The sequence below is a fragment of the Chamaea fasciata genome, unplaced genomic scaffold, assembly GCF_029207755.1.
Source record: "Chamaea fasciata isolate MVZ Bird 193981 ecotype frontalis unplaced genomic scaffold, bChaFas1.0.hap1 SCAF_10, whole genome shotgun sequence".
NCBI classification, from domain to species: Eukaryota; Metazoa; Chordata; class Aves; order Passeriformes; family Sylviidae; genus Chamaea; species Chamaea fasciata.
Genome location: NW_027094095.1, coordinates 10,236,670 through 10,254,714, shown reverse-complemented (window position 1 = coordinate 10,254,714; position 18,045 = coordinate 10,236,670). Strand labels below are relative to the sequence as shown.

The 18,045-nt window shown below is 39.3% G+C and overlaps 1 protein-coding gene across 2 annotated transcripts; it reads left to right on the top strand.

The window, feature by feature from the left end:
• The first annotated feature begins 301 nt into the window (after window positions 1-301).
• ZBTB41 (zinc finger and BTB domain containing 41) lies at window positions 302-17,874 on the top strand. 2 transcript variants are annotated; one of them, XM_066192278.1, is made up of 11 exons: window positions 302-397; window positions 1,046-2,281; window positions 3,446-3,653; window positions 4,386-4,455; window positions 6,865-7,012; window positions 7,707-7,836; window positions 8,442-8,537; window positions 9,054-9,160; window positions 10,541-10,646; window positions 11,688-11,776; window positions 12,530-17,874. In XM_066192278.1, exons 2-11 carry the CDS (start codon window positions 1,159-1,161, stop codon window positions 13,171-13,173), a joined length of 2,721 nt encoding a protein of 906 aa, XP_066048375.1. In that variant the 5' UTR covers window positions 302-397; window positions 1,046-1,158; the 3' UTR covers window positions 13,174-17,874. The 2 variants fall into 2 exon arrangements, with proteins under 2 accessions (XP_066048375.1, XP_066048376.1); XM_066192279.1 differs by having other exon boundaries at window positions 312-397; window positions 1,078-2,281.
• The last annotated feature ends 171 nt before the right edge of the window (window positions 17,875-18,045 follow it).

Sequence of the window (18,045 nt, the reverse complement as noted above, 5' to 3'; positions counted from 1 at the left end):
TAAAACTCGTATTATTGAGCAGAACTACGGGAAGCACGAAACCCGGGAATTTCACAAGCCCCTGTGAGCACTGCTCCAAAGCGGGAGACCGCGTCGGTGGCGTATCACGGCGCAGAGCCGGCGGCAGCTCGGCCATCCCGAGTCGCTGCTGGAGCGAGCCCTCCCGGCACTCGCTCGCTATTTTTACCCCGCGGGCCGCGTTCCCCTCCCGGCCCCGGCCCCGGCCCCGGCCCCGGCCGGCAGCCGCCCCGCCCCGCCCCGCCCCGCCCCGCTCGGAAGCGCCGCCGTGACCCCGCTGACGCGGGCGGCGGGCCCGGAAGCGGCGGGCGCGGGGCCGGAGCGGGGGCAGCGGCGTTGGGCGGCCGAGCGGCCCCGGGGAGCGCCCGGCGCCGCGCAGGTGCCACAGACGGGGCCGCGCCGGGGCAGCACGGGGGAACGGGACGGGACGGGGCGGGACGGAATAGGGGGGCGGGCGCGGCCATTTTAAGCACCGCGGGACCGCGGCGACCTCGATGCCCCCCCGCGCTCGGTGCCGCTGATCCCGCTCGGGCCGGCCCTGCCCCGCCCTGCCCGCGGCGGGGGACAAAGGCGGCGTCCCCGGGTCCCCGGGCCGGGCCCGGGGCGGCGCGGCCGCTCGGCGGGGACAGGCGCGGCAGGGCCGGGCCAGGCGGTGGCGGGCGGGTCCGGCCCGCACGGCCCGAGGAGCGGCTGGAGGGGCTTTGCCCTGTTGGGTGAAACGGAAAGAGAACGAGCTTCGGTGTAATAATAACAACAGTGCGCGCCCGTCCCGGAGTGCGGCACAGGCTAAATGCGGCCGGGAGCCGAGCGAAGCCAGCCCGGCCGCCGCCTTAGAGCTAATAATAGGCGCTGTCTGCTCGCTGCCTCGCAGCAGGTTATGCTGTCTGCAGCGCGGAGATTCTAGTGATTTAATAAAGGCCTCAGTTATGCAGATACATAAAACTAACAGTGAAATATAGAAAGTGTTATTGAAAATTAAAGTAATGTTTTAGTGCTAAGAGTAATTTTTATCATAATTCTTTTGCAGAGTATGAAATTACTGTTGCATATTTTCTTAAGGTCCGGAGCAGAACCAAGTCTTCATGGGAATTCTTTGCTAATCACCTATGAAGCTCCTGATCCTGAAGTTGCACTTTTGCAATGAAGAAAAGGAGACGGCTCGCTGCAAGTCTAAATGAAAAGGTTCATCTTGGCCATGAGAAAGATACTTCAGAACAGATTCTTGTAGTGGACTGTGCACAGGAAATCGTCTCCAAGTCTGCAGAAATAGCTCCTGCGGATCAGCTCCAATCTTCCCAAGAACTTTCACCATCACCAGAACAAAGAAAGCTCCTAAGCTCATTGCAATATAACAAAAATCTACTTAAATACTTAAATGATGATAGACAAAAACATCCATCGTTTTGTGATTTACTCATAATTGTAGAAGGAAAAGAATTTAGTGCTCACAAAGTTGTTGTGGCTGTTGGGAGTAGTTATTTTCATGCCTGTTTGAGCAAAAATCCAAGCACCGATGTCGTCACGTTAGATCATGTAACTCATTCTGTCTTTCAACATTTGCTTGAGTTTCTTTACACTTCTGAGTTTTTTGTGTATAAAAATGAAATTCCATTAGTGCTGGAAGCAGCAAAATTTTTAGATATCATAGATGCAGTGAAGTTACTAAATAACGAAAGTGTTTCCAATGTACAGACCGATGTGGTAACTGATGTACCTACACCAGTAGAAGCACTCAGTGAACTGACAGGTAAACTATTAAATAGTCATCAGTGCACTTTCTGTGGTCGAAGCTTCTGTTACAAGAAGTCCTTAGAGAATCATTTGGCTAAAGCCCACCGAGCCCTTTCCCTGGAACGAAAGCATGGGTTAAAAATGGTTGAGAAGGCCAGCTTTTCCACTAGGCGCTCCACGAGAAGCCGTAAATGCCCAGCTAAATTCGACATCAGTGACAATGAAAGCGGTGATGCCTCTGACAGCAATTTGGAAAAAGTCAGTTCTGACAAGGAGACGTCTGATAGGAGTGAATTTGAAGACAGTGAAAGTGAGTGCAATGTGGATGAAGACGGTCAGGAGGAGGAAATGTCAGGTGAAGATTCGGAGTCTGAAGAACAAAGCGAAAAGGAGCAGAATGATGGCGAAGAGGGTTCTGAGGCAGCTGACTCAATGGGAAATATTTCTGAAGGCTTAGCTCCAGTCATCATTCAAACCAGTAGCAAAAAACTACTGCAGTGTCCCAAGTGTGACAAAAAGTTTGATCGAATAGGTAAGAGCGAGTTCGGTTGATCTCGTTCATGGTGGTGCTGTTTGTGTGGGAAATAAATCAAGCTTTTTCTCTGTTCTGGAGAGTGAATATAAGAATTTCTGGATCATCTGGATCCAGTGTGCTGCTGTTTTCTTGAAGTGTTTTAAGTTGTTATGTCTGTGGTGCTAAATAGTTTCAATAAATTATCTGAGCACATTATTTTAAAAATATGCAAATCCTACATTTATTTCTCTTCCACTGCTCTGGATTCTGGTTGTTAGCATAGTTTGTAAAAGCACAGCTACTATGCAGAAATAAATGGCCTGTGAGTACTTAGGGTTGGAATGATATATTTTGGTTCTGCACACGTTGGAAGCCCTTTTCTGTTTGCACTTTTGTAACTTACTATTCTAGTTCTGTGCTCGAAAAATTCTTGACAAGCATGCATTAAAACAAGCAATATATAAAGTATTTCTTTATAAACTTGCATTACAATGGACAATTGACTTACACGTTAAATGTATGAGTTGCAGAAGCTCATGAATTTACAGTAGTATGCAGCACCATGCGTGTATGTTCTGCAGAGAGAGAAGTAAAATGTAGTATAAAGAGAGGCTGCAATTGACTCGAGCTAGACTGATCCACAGGACAGAATTTTGTGCTCAGAAAAAAAATCAGCAAACAGAAGAGGGAATATAAGCCATGTGAAAGAAATGAGAGAGTAACATTTTTTATTTCTGGTAGTTTGTTGGGTCTTAAATACAGATTATGTGCAAGGTTTTGTATCTTTCATTCAGTGTTCTGCTGTTTGAAAGTACCTAAAGATTACCAGTTTGTTGTGAGGCTGTTCCCCATTCTGCAAAGGTACTCATGTTCAGTGTGGTGAAAGAATTGGGCTGTAACTTGCAGTATTTAAGAACAGACTGTGCTGTGGGGTTGAACAAGAGTTGACTTGTAACCCTTGCACAGACTTAGAGGAAGATGGAAGTGTTTGGAGGGACCTTAGATCAAATACACAGGTGAGCACTGGGCAGTTTTCAGTGGTGTAAGGAATCTTTAGATGGATGTGGAGGGTACTTAGGGCATGACTACCTGTGAGAGAGGTTATAGAACAAACCCCAAACGTGCCTATTGCAGGTTACACCTGTTACAGTGGATGCTAACAGATCTGACTTTGTTGTGCAGGCAAATATGAGAGCCACACACGTGTCCACACGGGGGAGAAGCCTTTTGAATGTGATATTTGTCACCAGCGCTACTCAACCAAGTCGAACCTGACAGTGCACAGGAAGAAACACTCCAGTGACACTGACTTCCATAAGAAGGAACACAAGTGTCCCTACTGCAATAAGCTGCATGCAAGCAAAAAGACCTTGGCGAAGCACGTGAAGAGGCAAGTATGGCATAATGTGTCTGGCATTTCTGAAGAAGCTTTTTTTTTAAATTTAAAAAGTGAAGAGAAGCATATATATAAACACAGCCTATTCTGCATTATTTTTATATAGTTATTATTATAACTATTTCTTCAAATATCTGCCTTTTCAAAGGGCATGGGGATTAGCAGTATCACCTAACCTGCTGTAAGAAATAGCAGTAGTGCTTCTATGGGGGTTCTGCCAAAGGTTTTTATTATAAATTTTAGGATCTTTCAGATGAGCTAGCAGAGTCAGAACACATCAGACTTAAAAATTACCTGTACTGCTTTTAATTTGAAGGCAGAGTAAAAATACCTTCTTTAGTTTTAGATGTCAGTGCTTTACTGTTAATGATAATAGGTGTCTGAACCATTTCTGTGGAGATTCTTTTAGTTAAACAATTTATGGCAGGTCTAATTATAAGGTATTATTATTTACACACTGCTTTTTTTCTGTTTTCTCTGTAAATATCCATAAGCTGAAACTGCCTTCTGCCTTGGCAAATGTTGTGTGAGGTTCTACAGGAGTCCATAGTCAACACTGCTTTCCAGTTGTTTGTGTCATTAGAATTGTTTCAGCATCAGTATTCTGTTCTGCCAGTGTGGTGATCAACTTCTATGACATATAAAGCTTAAAAATAGATATTTAGTATTTGGATTATCTTCATCTTGGAAAGCTATGACTACTTTCAGCTTCTGTCTGTCTCCCAGGTTTCATCCAGAGAATGTACAAGAATTTCTTTCTATCAAGAAGACAAAGAGTGAAGGTTGGAAATGTGATGTAAGTAATCCTTCAGTGATTTCTGTTTTTCAATACAGAGTTCACCTTCTATGAACTTTAATGAAAATCTGGTACGTGTTTCTGTGAAATCTCAGAAAGCTTTCTAAGGGATGCTTTTTCTTTAAGTGATACATTTCCTCTATCTGCTGATTTAAGGCCTGAACTTTGTCTATATGTACAGCGTCTGGTTGGATAAGTAATCCCAATTTGAATTCTAACATAGAGGCAGTATTTCTTCAAATGCATTAGTTTACAGATTATTAGACTTGAGTATTATAAATGCCTTAAAAACAGAATTTGCTCTCCTGTTAATTACACACATCAAGCACTGACCATAAAGTATACTGTTATAGGAAGGATCTCTCAATTGTGATGAAAATATATGTTAAATATGAAACACTTTCTCATTTAGCTGCGTATGCATGTCAACAGAGATGTAAATATGTGCTAAATTTATCTCTAGTTTTAAAATCACAGAATACTTTCTTTGATTTTCCCTGAGAGAGGTGTATGTGTGAAACTACATCTCCTCTAAAAAGTTTGCAGAATTTCCATTCTCTATGTGTATGCTGCCAAATAATGTTTTAAGGCTTCAGATGTGGGGTTTTGTTGTTGTTATTTTTTTAAGGGAATTGGTTTCCTTTTTGTTTTTTAGGGCAGCTGTTTTGTGTATGCAGGCTGCTGTGTGCTGCTGTATGTCTGTAATATTAGGGTCTGTAACATAGTCACTAACCTTGCTTTATTTGGGAACTTTCACTTGTAAGCATACAGTTGGAAGTTGGGAGGTATCAGCTGTAGGGATTTGTATTGTTCATTGTGCATGTGGGGTCATGGTTCAGGGTGGGATCACAGTTCAGGGTTACTACATGGTTCATCAAAGGGTCTTATCTTCCAGATGAAGTTGTACTGTGTGAATGTGTTACAGATTCTGTTTGCTATTAGATAAGAAACATTTTAATGGTGGGAATCAGTTATGCAACATTGTTGGCATTCGTTCTGGGGAAAGTGCGTCACCAGAGGAGTGATTTGATAAACTACACTTCCTGGTTTGTGAGTTTGTTTTTTTTTTCTAATTGAAAATTTTAAGTAGAAATTTTTAAAGAAGTGAGCTGCTGCTCTTGTACAGTTCATGTGCATTGAAAATGGATTTGATTTGAAAGCAGCTAGAATTCCAACTTCTACAGCAGTTGGACGTTGAACAGGACCCTTGGGTGCTGTGCTGGGATTATTTTCAGTTTGTGTGGTGTGTTCTTAGGGCAAAGGTACCACAGATGTGGGCTGCAGGATTCACTAAGGTTATTGGTTTATACTGTAATCTGTTTGTGAACAACAGGATTTGCTGACCATATTTTAATCCTTGAGGAATATGAGCAAATTTACATAAACAGTAGTTACTAATTGTAAGGAAAAGCAAGAGGGCTATTATACTTTGTACAAATATGGGATTTGCTTACACCTATATTTAACATTAATGAGGTTTTGAACAAATAAAGCCACTGGTTTTGATTTCCTTATTCATGTGTGCTCTCTGAGAAGCTGATTGCAGGAGTTAATGTGTGGGAGTTGTACTGCTCAGTTGAGCTGTTATACACAACAGCAGGAGTCTCACAGGGAAAATGTGAGCACTCTGTTGGTTTATGTTGAAGCATAGGACCCTGATGATAAATTGAAATACCTGGTTTAAATGCCTGAATTTGAGCTGTGCATTCAATTCTGTAATTGTACTGTGTGCTTACTTAAGTCACTACTACTACTTCTTCTTGAACACTTAGGTTTTGGGTAATCTGAAAGCAGTACTAAAAAGCACACATAATGTTAGGCTTGTGATGGTCCTGTAGTTCTAAAATGTATTTTGAGTTCTATTTCTTTGTTGCTATTGGCATTTTGTCTTTAATACCTGCTGTCAGAGAATTCCCCAGAGGAAATAAAGGAACAGGTGTGCTCTGGTTCTGCAGTAGCTTATACTACAACAGCTTTTACCACAGTCCAACTAAACTGTTACAGCATCCAAAACTAAGCCAAAGCTATTTTCTTTTTTCCATTGGGTTATTTTCTGCTGAGTTACTGTGTTGAAACACCCTAGGAAGAGAGTCTGGGAATGCTGGGGTCAGTAGAAAGGAGGACCGGGGAGGAACATATAACTGCCTGCAGGAGTTGCCAGTAGTTGATTTAGGCTGCCATGGATCTGCATCCCAATCTATACAGTACAGTCCACTATGTAGAGCACAGGTCGGTTTTGATGTTGACTGCGAGGCTTTGCATACTGGCGTAGAGTAGGGTTTTGAAGAATATGTGTTTAATCTTACATTGGTGCAGAGAGCAGATGAAATAAGCTGTTATGAGTTTATGAATAGGAAAAGAATCTGGTTGTAACTGATGTATCTTTGACAAAGTGTGTTGTCATTTCAGATTTGTAAGAAATCTTTCACTCGAAGACCTCACTTAGAAGAGCATATGATCCTTCACTCTCAGGATAAACCCTTCAAATGCACCTACTGTGAAGAGCATTTTAAATCCCGGTTTGCAAGACTGAAACATCAAGAAAAATTCCATCTTGGTATAGAAACCTCCTTCTGACATGTAAACACTAGATTTAAAGTAAAACATTCCCCCTTCATTTCATGTCGTGGTCAGTCTGGGTTCTACCCCACCTCCTTTTACAATTCTCTCTTCCACTTTTGGGGGAGAGTTGTTCGAGGGTTTTTTTCTTGGTTTGGTTTCCACTTCTGTGTTCAGCTGTCTTTTTGAGCCATTCTCTTGTACGCAAAAAAGTCCGAATTTTGAGGAGGAAAAAGAATTAAGGTTAGTGTGGTTTGAAACTTTTTTTGCACAAAATTGATTCTCAGCTAGGGAGCCAGATTCTTCCTGAAGTTTTTAAAAGACTTTTTCCTTTCCTCCTGAAATATTCTGCAGACTTTTTTATGCTACTGATTATTTCTTCTGGGTAGGAATTAGATGGGTGATAAGAAATTTTTATTTCGAGTGGTCTAAGTGGGCTTAATTGCTTTTGACAATGAATTCTAAACTTTTGCTTTACAATCATGAAATTTGCCAAAATGCCAGAGCTTAGAACTAACTTAGCAGAAAGCTCACAAAATCTATCTAAAGTATGCTGGCTGTGCTAAAGATGAATAATTTGTCAGACGAAACTTTTGCCTTGTAAATTGATGAGGGTTTTCAAAAGTAACCAGTCTGGGCTTGTTGTTTAGTTCAGACAGTCAATCCTACTCTGTGTGTCTGTCTCCCTGTAGGGCCTTTTCCTTGTGACATTTGTGGTCGCCAGTTTAATGACACAGGGAATCTGAAGCGCCACATAGAATGTACTCATGGGGGAAAGAGGAAATGGACGTGTTTCATCTGTGGGAAATCCGTCAGGGAACGGTAAGGACTTGGCTGGCTGCTGGAACTTCAGCAGAGCACAGCAATGCTTAGCAGACTTGGATTGCTGTTGAACATGCTTGGAGTGTTTAACACAAATTGAGACCATTTCAGAGCATTTTACACGTTAATGCACGTTAAAAGGAAGTGTCAGAGCCACAGGTAGCCTGGGATTTTCTGATCACCTCTAAAATTAAAGGTGAGAGCTGTAGGTAATTAATTATGAAGTGCAAATATGTTAGGAAAGTCTTACCTCTCATTCACTTCACTTAAGTTTCTTACTGTTAAGAAACTTAAGTTTCTCTGTTGTGCAGAAACATCTTGCAATTTTTTGGGAAAGGTGTTTTCTGTAATGTATGTTTTCCACATTTATGTTGGGACAGTGTTTTATTTCTTTCCTGATACTGTTTCTAGACCCAGTTGGTTCAGTAAATAGGTTGCCAGACTGTCTTCGAATGCATGTGTCGGTGTGTATATCTGAATTTATGCAGTCATTGGATGTATTGTGATCCATCACAGTAAAAGAAATTGAGAAAAAGATAGCATACTTCACTTTAAAGTAGCAGGGACATTGCTTAAAATTAAATTTTACTGGCTTTGTTAAACAGAACGACTTTGAAAGAACATCTGAGAATTCACAGTGGAGAGAAGCCTCATCTTTGCAGTATTTGTGGGCAGAGTTTTCGTCATGGAAGCTCTTACAGGTATAGATTTATATTAAGCTGCTAAACTGTTTTGCTTTTTTGGTGATATATATGCATTCCTGTTACTGACAAAGCTATGTGCTTGATGTACTCCACCTCTGAGAGCATTAGTAAATATTCTAAGCATCTTTCAGTATTAAAAACGTATTACTAATCTGTGAGAATTCATTTAATTTGTAATACATTAGTGGCTTAAACACAAAAAAACCCCCCTACAAATCTTTTCTCAAAGTTGAAGGTTTTTGCACATGTAAAACTTCTGTGTTTTTGTTATTCAAAGAGAAAATAAGCAGAGGACTAAAATACCCCACTTAAATTAATTTCACGTACCAGAGTTCAGCTCAGTTCTCTCTTGCTTTCTAAGAACTATTCAGGTGCACCTCAGCTGCAAGTTACTTCCTCATACTTATGTGAAGCATTAAAGACTGCATTTTCTGCTATTTTGCATTGAATTAGCAGTACAGATTATGTTAACAAAATCGCATTTTGTGGTCATGTTTATGGCTAAATATGCAGACTTCATCTAAGAGTGCATCATGATGACAAGAGATATGAATGTGAAGAATGCGGGAAAACGTTTATTCGGCATGACCATCTGACTAAACACAAAAAAATACATTCAGGTAGGTATTTCCTTTGGAAATTGGCTTCAAAATTGCTATTTTGAAATAAAAACTTATTTATGGATTTTTTTTTTCAGTTAATGCAATGTTTTAGGTCTGATAAAAGTTCCTGCCACTCTTTTAAAAGTCTACTAAAGTAGAGCTAATCTTACATGTTTTAAAGGTTTAAAAGCCAAATGTTTCCTCCCTGATACCATAGAAAGCCAAGGGACAGTCAAAAACATGTAACAAAGAATTGCTTTAACAATCATAAATACAAAAAGCAAAAGTGAAAAAGGAGGATTTTTTAATGATTTCAGATTTCTTTTTTTAATAGCAATTGTGTGAAACATTGTTGCCACAACACAGAAGAAGCTGTCAGAGTCTGTCAAAGTTTGTACACTGATCACTTCAATGTAAAAACATGAGAGAGGTGTTTCTGAAGTCTTTCCTGTGGGACAGAGGGAAGGAAGGCTGAGGGAACAGATGGGGATGATCAGGAGGAAGAAAAAGAATCTGTTGCTCTAAGAGAGAAAGGTTGTCAAATGTATAGGAAAAGCAAAGATTCACCAGTGACTTTTTCACAACAGGATCCAGAGGAAATATGACCTTCTAGGAGACAAAATACTTTCTAGGCAGCAGCATGGAAGTATGAAAGTGATCAGAGTCTAAACTTCCTGAGTCTTTATGTGAAAGACAGCTTCTTTCCTGGTGTTTGAAATCGTGTCTGCTATGAAATAAAGAAATCTTTGAAAACTCCAAGTACAAAAAAAAAAAAAAAAGAAAAAAAAAATCCTCTTTTCTGCTCTATTTGCTTCCCCCCTCTAGAAAGTTACATTCTTTGACTGTCCACACCCCTATTTACATGAGAAGAAATATTCTGCCACTTTGTGGAAGATCTCAAGATGGCTAAAAAGGCATCAAGATACTTTTAAACAGCAACATAAAAAAAAAAGGTAACTATGTCCATCAGGATGATTAAAATTATAACTACTGAGGTGTCATTTTAAATTATACAAATTGGTAGCTGAAAATCATTGTTATGTTTCAATAAGCTTCTCTTTAAGACAGCTGAATTATTGAAGGCACTACATTTTAGGTCATAAAGAAGAGAGTACACTGCCAGTCAGTCACTTGTGCCTCCCATGCAGTGAGTGTTTGGGGAAATGTCTCTTGACTTGGAGCACAAAGTTCTTTGTAGGAATGATAGGGACTAGTCCTGTATAAGAAGTGGTAAAATCCTTACTCTGATAGATAGCACCACTATGCTGCCTAAATTTTCTTAGTAAGGGAGAATCCTTCTCCAAGTGAGGTGTGGAAGAGCTTGATTGGCTGAACTTTGGGAACATGATTATAGGTTGTAGACATTTAACCAAAGTTTATTGAATTTTGCCCTTGTAGGTGAAAAAGCACATCAGTGTGAGGAATGTGGAAAATGTTTTGGCCGTCGAGATCACCTTACTGTTCATTATAAAAGTGTTCATCTAGGAGAAAAGGTTTGGCAGAAGTAAGTGTGGGCTTTTTACAGCTGCATAAATACTTCGTTACTGTAACTGATTTTGGTGGGACTTGCATGTGGAAGCAGAACTCTGCTAATCTGTGTGTTTGTCATGCCTGCACCTCAGGCTTCATAGAGAGATTATTTCAGTTTGAAGGGGATGGCAGGAAATTGCCTCCACAATTTAAGCTAGATATTTCCTTTGTAGCACAACTAAGTAAAGAAAAGCATTAAAAATTACCAGATTTTAATTTGTCGATTATCTGCCTCAGTGTTGTTTTTAATTGATGGTTTGCTGTAATATTCTCATTGCAGACTAGTTAAAACTGAATTAGTAGTCATCATGTAAGCACTGGGAGAATTACCTCACTTTTAAGGTGTTTTAGAAGCTGGCAGCAGATTAGTGGCTCTGAAAGGAGGTAGAAAGTTTGAAAGCTGAGTTTTGTCTCTAACTTGAAAATGCAATAGGATTTTAAAACTCTTGAGCTCTAAAAATAAACCTCTCAGAGGTTTGAAATAAACAGCTCTGGCTGTTTTTCAAATGATGAGTTTTAGCTGTTAGTACTCATTCGTGTTGTGTAGAAGCCATTAAAGATGTGTCTGACTTAAAAGTACAGTACATTGCTTATTCTGTTTGTTTTGGTTTTTTTTTATTTTTCCCCTTGGTAGGCAGTAGCCTACCTAGAAATTCTCCCATTCCTAGAACCTTATTTATGGCCTGATTCTGTCAAAGTAAAAGCTTCTTGTGGATGTTGGGCAAAAAAATGTTACTTAAGGAGATTTTTGGGGTAAAAAAGAAGTTTTAGCGGCTTTTGTTCTTTGAATACTTAAGTGCTGTCCTGACAGAGAATAAAATTGAATATTGAAAAGAAAAAGAATCTAATTGACCTTATTGGTATGTAGATGCCAGGAAGGAGGAACATCAGTGAGGAAATTTGTAAAGTTTGGTATTTAGCTGTTTTGCAGTTAAAGATTGCAGAAAGGACTGTGGACATAACTTTACTGTTGGTTACAAAAAAATAACATGAAATGTCTTTTTTTTCTTTAAAGATATAAAGCAACATTTCACCAGTGTGAAGTCTGTAAGAAAGTTTTTAAAGGGAAATCAAGTTTGGAAATGCATTTTAGGACACATTCAGGTAAAAAGAAAATAAACTTCAACTGAACCACAGAACACGTAGGAATGTATTTTTATGCATCAGTGTTGATTCAGTTGTTTTATTTATTATGGTTTTTGAGCATTCAGGACAAGAGTAGGAGAAAGCAGCAAGATTTTATTCATTCTCATAGACTGGAATACTGAATACTGTTTTATGATTGTTTAGCTAGAATACTGATAACCTCAGCTCAGGTTTGTGGGACACTTTTTGCACCTCCTCCTTTAGTTCACTGGTATGTGTGCTCTTGCCAAATTTACCCAGACCTTCTAAAAGTTTCTGTGCTCCAGAGATTGCTGCATTTCAAGTGGTAATCTAAACAAGGTGTGAACTCCCTTTAGAAAGGGTTACGTCCTTTCTGTTTGACTTTGTTTTTCCTGCCTTGTATTTAGGAAAATGGTTATCTTTTGAAATGTATGGACATACAAATTGAGCTCATTTAATCCCAGTATCATAACAGTTAAAAGAATATTCTGTTTAATTTAGCTTGTATTCCAACATTAAGTCCAGAGTATTGTGAGAATTGTATGTAAGGAGAAGAGAATGCCGGTATAACTTATAAACAAATTCCTGATTGACTCTCTTGATTTCAGAATAGATGCTAAATTTAGTTTGTTTTCAGTAAAATTGTTTTATAGTAGGTCTTGATGCTGTAATCCATGGAAGGTATTTGCACATTTCTGTGTGATTTGTTACCACTCAGAATGACTAATGGTTACATCTCTGTCTTTGCAGGTGAGAAGCCCTACAAGTGTCAGATCTGTAATCAGTCTTTCCGAATTAAGAAGACACTAACGAAACACATGGTTATTCATTCAGATGCTCGACCTTTTAACTGCCAACACTGCAATGCAACATTTAAACGAAAAGATAAGCTGAAGTATCATATTGATCACGTTCATGGATCTAAGGCTGCAGAAGAGGCATTGGCATCTTCTCCAGAGGAGAAGCTAGTCTCCTTACCAGTGCAGTACACCTCTGATGACAAAGTTTACCAAACTGAGGCCAAGCAGTATGTGGAACAGTCCAAAGCATATCAATCAGAAGCCAAAACTTTGCTGCAGAATGTATCCCCAGAAGTGTGTGTGCCTGTGACTCTGGTCCCCGTTCCCATGCCAGACCCCCAAGCAGAGCTGGTGCAGCACAGTGCTCAGTCCCACGGCATCCTCCCCCCACAGCCGGAGCAGCCGGATTATCAGCGAGCCACAGAGCTCTCCTTCCTCGAGAAATACACCCTGACTCCACAGCCTGCAAACATTGTTCATCCTGTAAGGCCTGAGCAAATGCTGGATCCCAGAGACCAGTCATACCTTGGGACTTTATTGGGGCTAGATACAACTCCGACTGTACAGAATATTTCAAACAACGAACATTCATGATCAGACCATAACATTCCACCCAATTTACGAAGCGGTCGGCCACCAGAAGGCTAATGTGGCAACCAAGTTTTATATTTTATATTTTATTTGGACTCATTAAGTCTCCTGCATAGTTTTGGGAAAACAATTTGTTTACATAATATTTGAACATTTAGGCACATTTTGATGCATACAAAAGAGTGTTTCTTGTGATTTTAAGAGTTTTTAAAAATCCTATAGATGGTCTTTTAAAAATAATGCTCTGAAATACCTTTTAAGGATAGTGGCTGAAAATGTAATTACATATCTGGCTATTAATTTAAAAAAATTGTTTGCCTTTCTGCATCTCACTTTGAGTTAATGTTTAAAGTGGAATAGAAAGCATTCTAAAAGAATAAGGACTATTAAAAATTCATGAAAATTTGTAAGGGCAGGCAGGGCTATGAAACACGAACTTTGAATTATGTTTCACACAAAATTAATATATAATTTCCTTGAACCTGAGGCATTTTTGGAGGGTTTTAAAGGTGGCTGGACTCTGGAGCCTAGCCAGTGAACACAGGCACTAGGTTCTTCTGTAAAGTGATTTATGATATTTATGAAGACACTAAACAAGGTATTCGATGATCCCCGAGTACAATTAGGCTGCCTAAATTTGGCCTCTTAGTTCTTCTTTGATCTTTAATATTGAATACTGTGGGAAAAGCTAGACAGTGGTATTGTCTGATTTTCTACACTTAGTTCTATATAATTTTAAGATGCATTTTTTCATGCTTTTTCAATCTTCTTTGTCTTCTAAAGTGTACCCCACACTCTAACTTCGAAAGAAATGGGAGTATTTGCAAGGTCGTTTTAATCCATGAGCAGTCACAAAGGATTGGCATGGTTGACCCTTGCTAGAGCATAAATGATATCAGGGTCCCACATTAATGTGCCCATTTTCAGGTTATCTGTGACAGAGGAGAAATATATTGTTTCAGAACAGTACTTAATTTCTATTTAAAAAAAACAAATCAGTAATTATAAATCTCTTGTGAGTTGCTAATTAAATTGTTTTGTTTCTCACTTTCTTGTACTGTGTTTATAAACCAAAGTTAAACTCTTGAGAGTATTTTATGTCTAATTATTTTTAGCTCTTTCTTTACTAGACATAAGGGTTTTTTTCAAAAAAACCCATTTGGAACTATAAGTCTGGTGTCACCATGAAATCTAGTATAGTTTAACCTCAAGCTTTCTCTTTTAAGTCTGCTTTAAAAGTAATTATTCTGTGTTTGTTTGGTGAATATGATGCCAAAGAAAGTATCTGAAATAATTTTATAATCTTCATAATTCCTCACAAGAATTGCATAATAAGATTCCCATCTTACTAAGATGAGAATTAAGATTGAAATTTTCCCCCAGTTTTCCCTATTCTTAAATTATTATCTCAAAGAATCTTTAAAATAGGAAACTGGATTTATGTGTATTGTTGTAACTGTTAAATTTATTCATTGACCTGAGCACAAGGGAGTTGTGGTGATAAGGTGATAAACCCTTATCACAGTTCTACAAACTCTAAAGTGGCACAGATCATTTGAGATTGTATTCAGATACTTTGGTGTTAGATTCTATTAATTATCTACTTCAGTGTTGAGCAGTTTGCAGGAGAGGGGCCAGAACTGCCTGAATGTTTATATTTTAAAGCTTGTACCATAATGGATTCTTAACCTAAACACACCAAAGATTTCTGTTAGCTGTTAAATAGTGGCAGAGTTATAGAATTTTAAGTATTACCAATATTTAAATAGGACTTAGCCAAAGAAGCACAATAGAAGTCTTAAACTTTAAAAGTTTAGTTTCTAAAACAGGACTACATATGTTTAACTGTTCTATGTCTGTATCTCTAAAGTAAAATTTAGAGCTGTGCTCTGGGAATGTTCAGACTGACATGCTGTAAATAGATCTGGGAAGAAGCTGAAGACTAGCAAATACACAGCAATAACAAGGCCATTGAATGCCACCTTCTGAAAGGACACTATCAAGTACTACCCTTCCTGCTTTCTAACTCCACCTTTCATCTCCTTTCAAAATAAAACTGTTCCTGTCACCTTTACACTCCATGGCTTGAAAATGGCTGGTTTATGTGTAGTTTTCAAGTCTACATGTGTGTTACCATATTCATACTATTCATTGCACATGAAACATGATTTTTGCTGTAATTTCTATTTGAAATTGTACTGTTGAAAGTAACCCAACATCAGTGGTGTCAGTGCAGTGCTCAGACTAAAAGCCTAATTCTTTGTTATTTCTTGTCTTTGCTGTCCTACGGTAGAAATAAGTATTGTAGGATTTTGACGAAACAGTAGCTTCAAAGTGGTTGGTAAATAATTGTTTCTTTTAAAGTCCAGTCTGGAAGGCACTCTAGGAAAACACTGAAACGGAATTTGGAGTGTATTTACTTGATAATGTCCTTTAAAAAATTCTTTCATAATTGTGCCTTTTATATCTATTCTAAAGAATGGCTTTTTTCTCTAGTTGAGTTGTTTATTCAGAAAACATTGAGGTCAAAAACTTTCAAAGGGCTCCATGTTTGTGTGTGCCCAACAAGAAGTGGACTATAAAAGGACTTGTTTTTCAGAAAAACGAGCTTGCTCTTTGCTGTTTGGGTGACCAGAATTACTAGTCATTCCTGGAGAAAAATACCTACTAGTTCTTTGGTGTTCTCTTGTTTGCAGATAACCCTACTAGTTGGTTTGTACCTGCTGGTCAGGCTGGATCATTGCCAGTTGACAGTGAAAAGACAATAGGAAAGCTTATGTGCTAGATACATAGTTTTTATTTTTGTTTAATATCAGGAGCTATAATTCATATGGCTTTACATCTACTTAAAATTCATATATGAGCAAAGTAAATGTTCATGGACTGAACTACAAAGTACTGTTTGGTAGGTGAAAGTATCTGGTTTCTGCTTGACAGAAGGAAGTCCCTGTTAGGAAGGCTGGGGTGGAAGGGCAGAGGTCTGCGCCTCACAGCTCATGGGCTGGAGCTCCTTCGTGTCTGCTCCCCCCATTTCAGTATGTGCTCATCAGAGAGGGTGCGCGCTGGTGATGTGGAGGGGGCATTTACAATAAATGTTTCATCTGGCAGCCCCTAGATCAGTTGAGTGTTTATTGCCAAAGAAGGAAGAAGCAGGTGTCCCTTAAAAAGATCTCTAAAGAGTGTTAACTGGCACATGGCAAGAAAGTTGATCTTTTCCACGTGCTGACCTTTGGGAAGAAGAGTGGAGTCTGTGCTGGTACTCCAGACTTCTGTGTGGTTCTGAGAACTCTGCACTCGTTCTGTTCAAACATTAAATTCTATATGTTTTTGCTATACAAATTCCTGGTTGTAGACTGCGTTTCTGCCTTTAATTCTTTTAGTGGGTTTTATGTTCGGTTTATTTATTTATGTTGGAATTTCCTCTTTGAGCACTGACACTTTTCTTACAGAGGTGTATCCCTCACGGGTTCTTTTCATGCTGAACATCAGTCATTGTAATGGTGAACATATTTTTCTGTAAGGCGGTGGTTTCTTTAAAAATATAGCGCTACAATAGTCTGGATTATAATTCCAGTAGATGTTTCTAAAGATGGGCCATGCCAGACCACAATGACAAAAGATGTATTTGGTGCCATCAAAGAGCTGAGCTTCTTTCCCTATAACAAATGCGAAAGAGCCTCCAGAGCTGAAGAACCCTTCCAAGGAGTCGCCTCGCAACGTGCTTGATTGAACATGAAATGTGTTACAGACTGCTAAGGAATAAATGACCCTCAAGTTTTAAAATTTAAAATAACTTCTGTGTAGAAGTTCATGAATGTAGAATTATGAATGAATTCTCTTGTAGATAAATAGGTTTGGGTTTTTTTCCCCTGATAACAATAAAAAAGATGTGAAGTTTTTCTGTGTGGAACACACAAGCGTACCTGATCCAGAGTGTGTGTTCCTCGTATGCCTGAGGCTAAAGGGAAGCAGAGTGCTTTTATCTGTCGGTCCTTGTGACTGTTGTCCTGTGGGATCTTGCTCTGCAACAGTCTCACAACAATTTGGTTATTTCATCGTGTGCATTGAAGAATGTCACAGGCAGAATGTAGTGGAGGGCAGTCACCTTGCTTAAGGCCAAAAGGGTCTTTTTCATGGTTTGTTAGAAATGTTTTGGTTTAAAAGATTTTGATGGATTAAAGGTAAAAATGACAATTTTTTTTTAATCTCCCCCAACCGTTTTGATCATGTTAAATGTTGGTCCTTTTATATGAAAGAATAAGGTGAAAAGAACTCAATATTTTGTCACTGGTATATTGAGATAATGTGTTTTTAATGTGATTTGTACAGGTTGGTATTTTAGATGGAAGTCTTTAAGGTTGTCCTTTTAGGGGACATCCTGTGCTGTAAGGAAAAGTTAGGAAGTGTACTGTAAACATAGAAGTACTCAGTCCTATGTGTAATTTAGTTTGCTATGGAAAGTTAAAGTTCTTTTGTCTTAAGATTGTGTGCTTCACAGGATTTCTTGCAGGGGTGCTTGCGCTAAACTTTCATTTCTGCCCCCTTTTGTTTTGTAACAGCATGAAAACAGTATTCTGTGTGTCTTCAGTTTCAAAGCTCATGAAGGAGAAATAGATGAGGCTGATGTTTTCATCAGATTTGTGTGTGTCTCATTCTACTTTTGACTTCAAAATATTTTGTAAATTAAATTTATTTACAAAAAAACCCCCACCATCTTGGTTTTGCTTGGTTCGTTAGTTTGTTTTCGGAGTGGGGCGGAGAGCTGTTCGTCACGGCGGGCATTAGGCGCTGTTTTGTTTTCCGGTCGCGAACCCACGGGCCCGTCACGGGCGGTGCCGCGGCCCCGCCAGCTCGGGCTGTTTAAAGGAAGCGCCG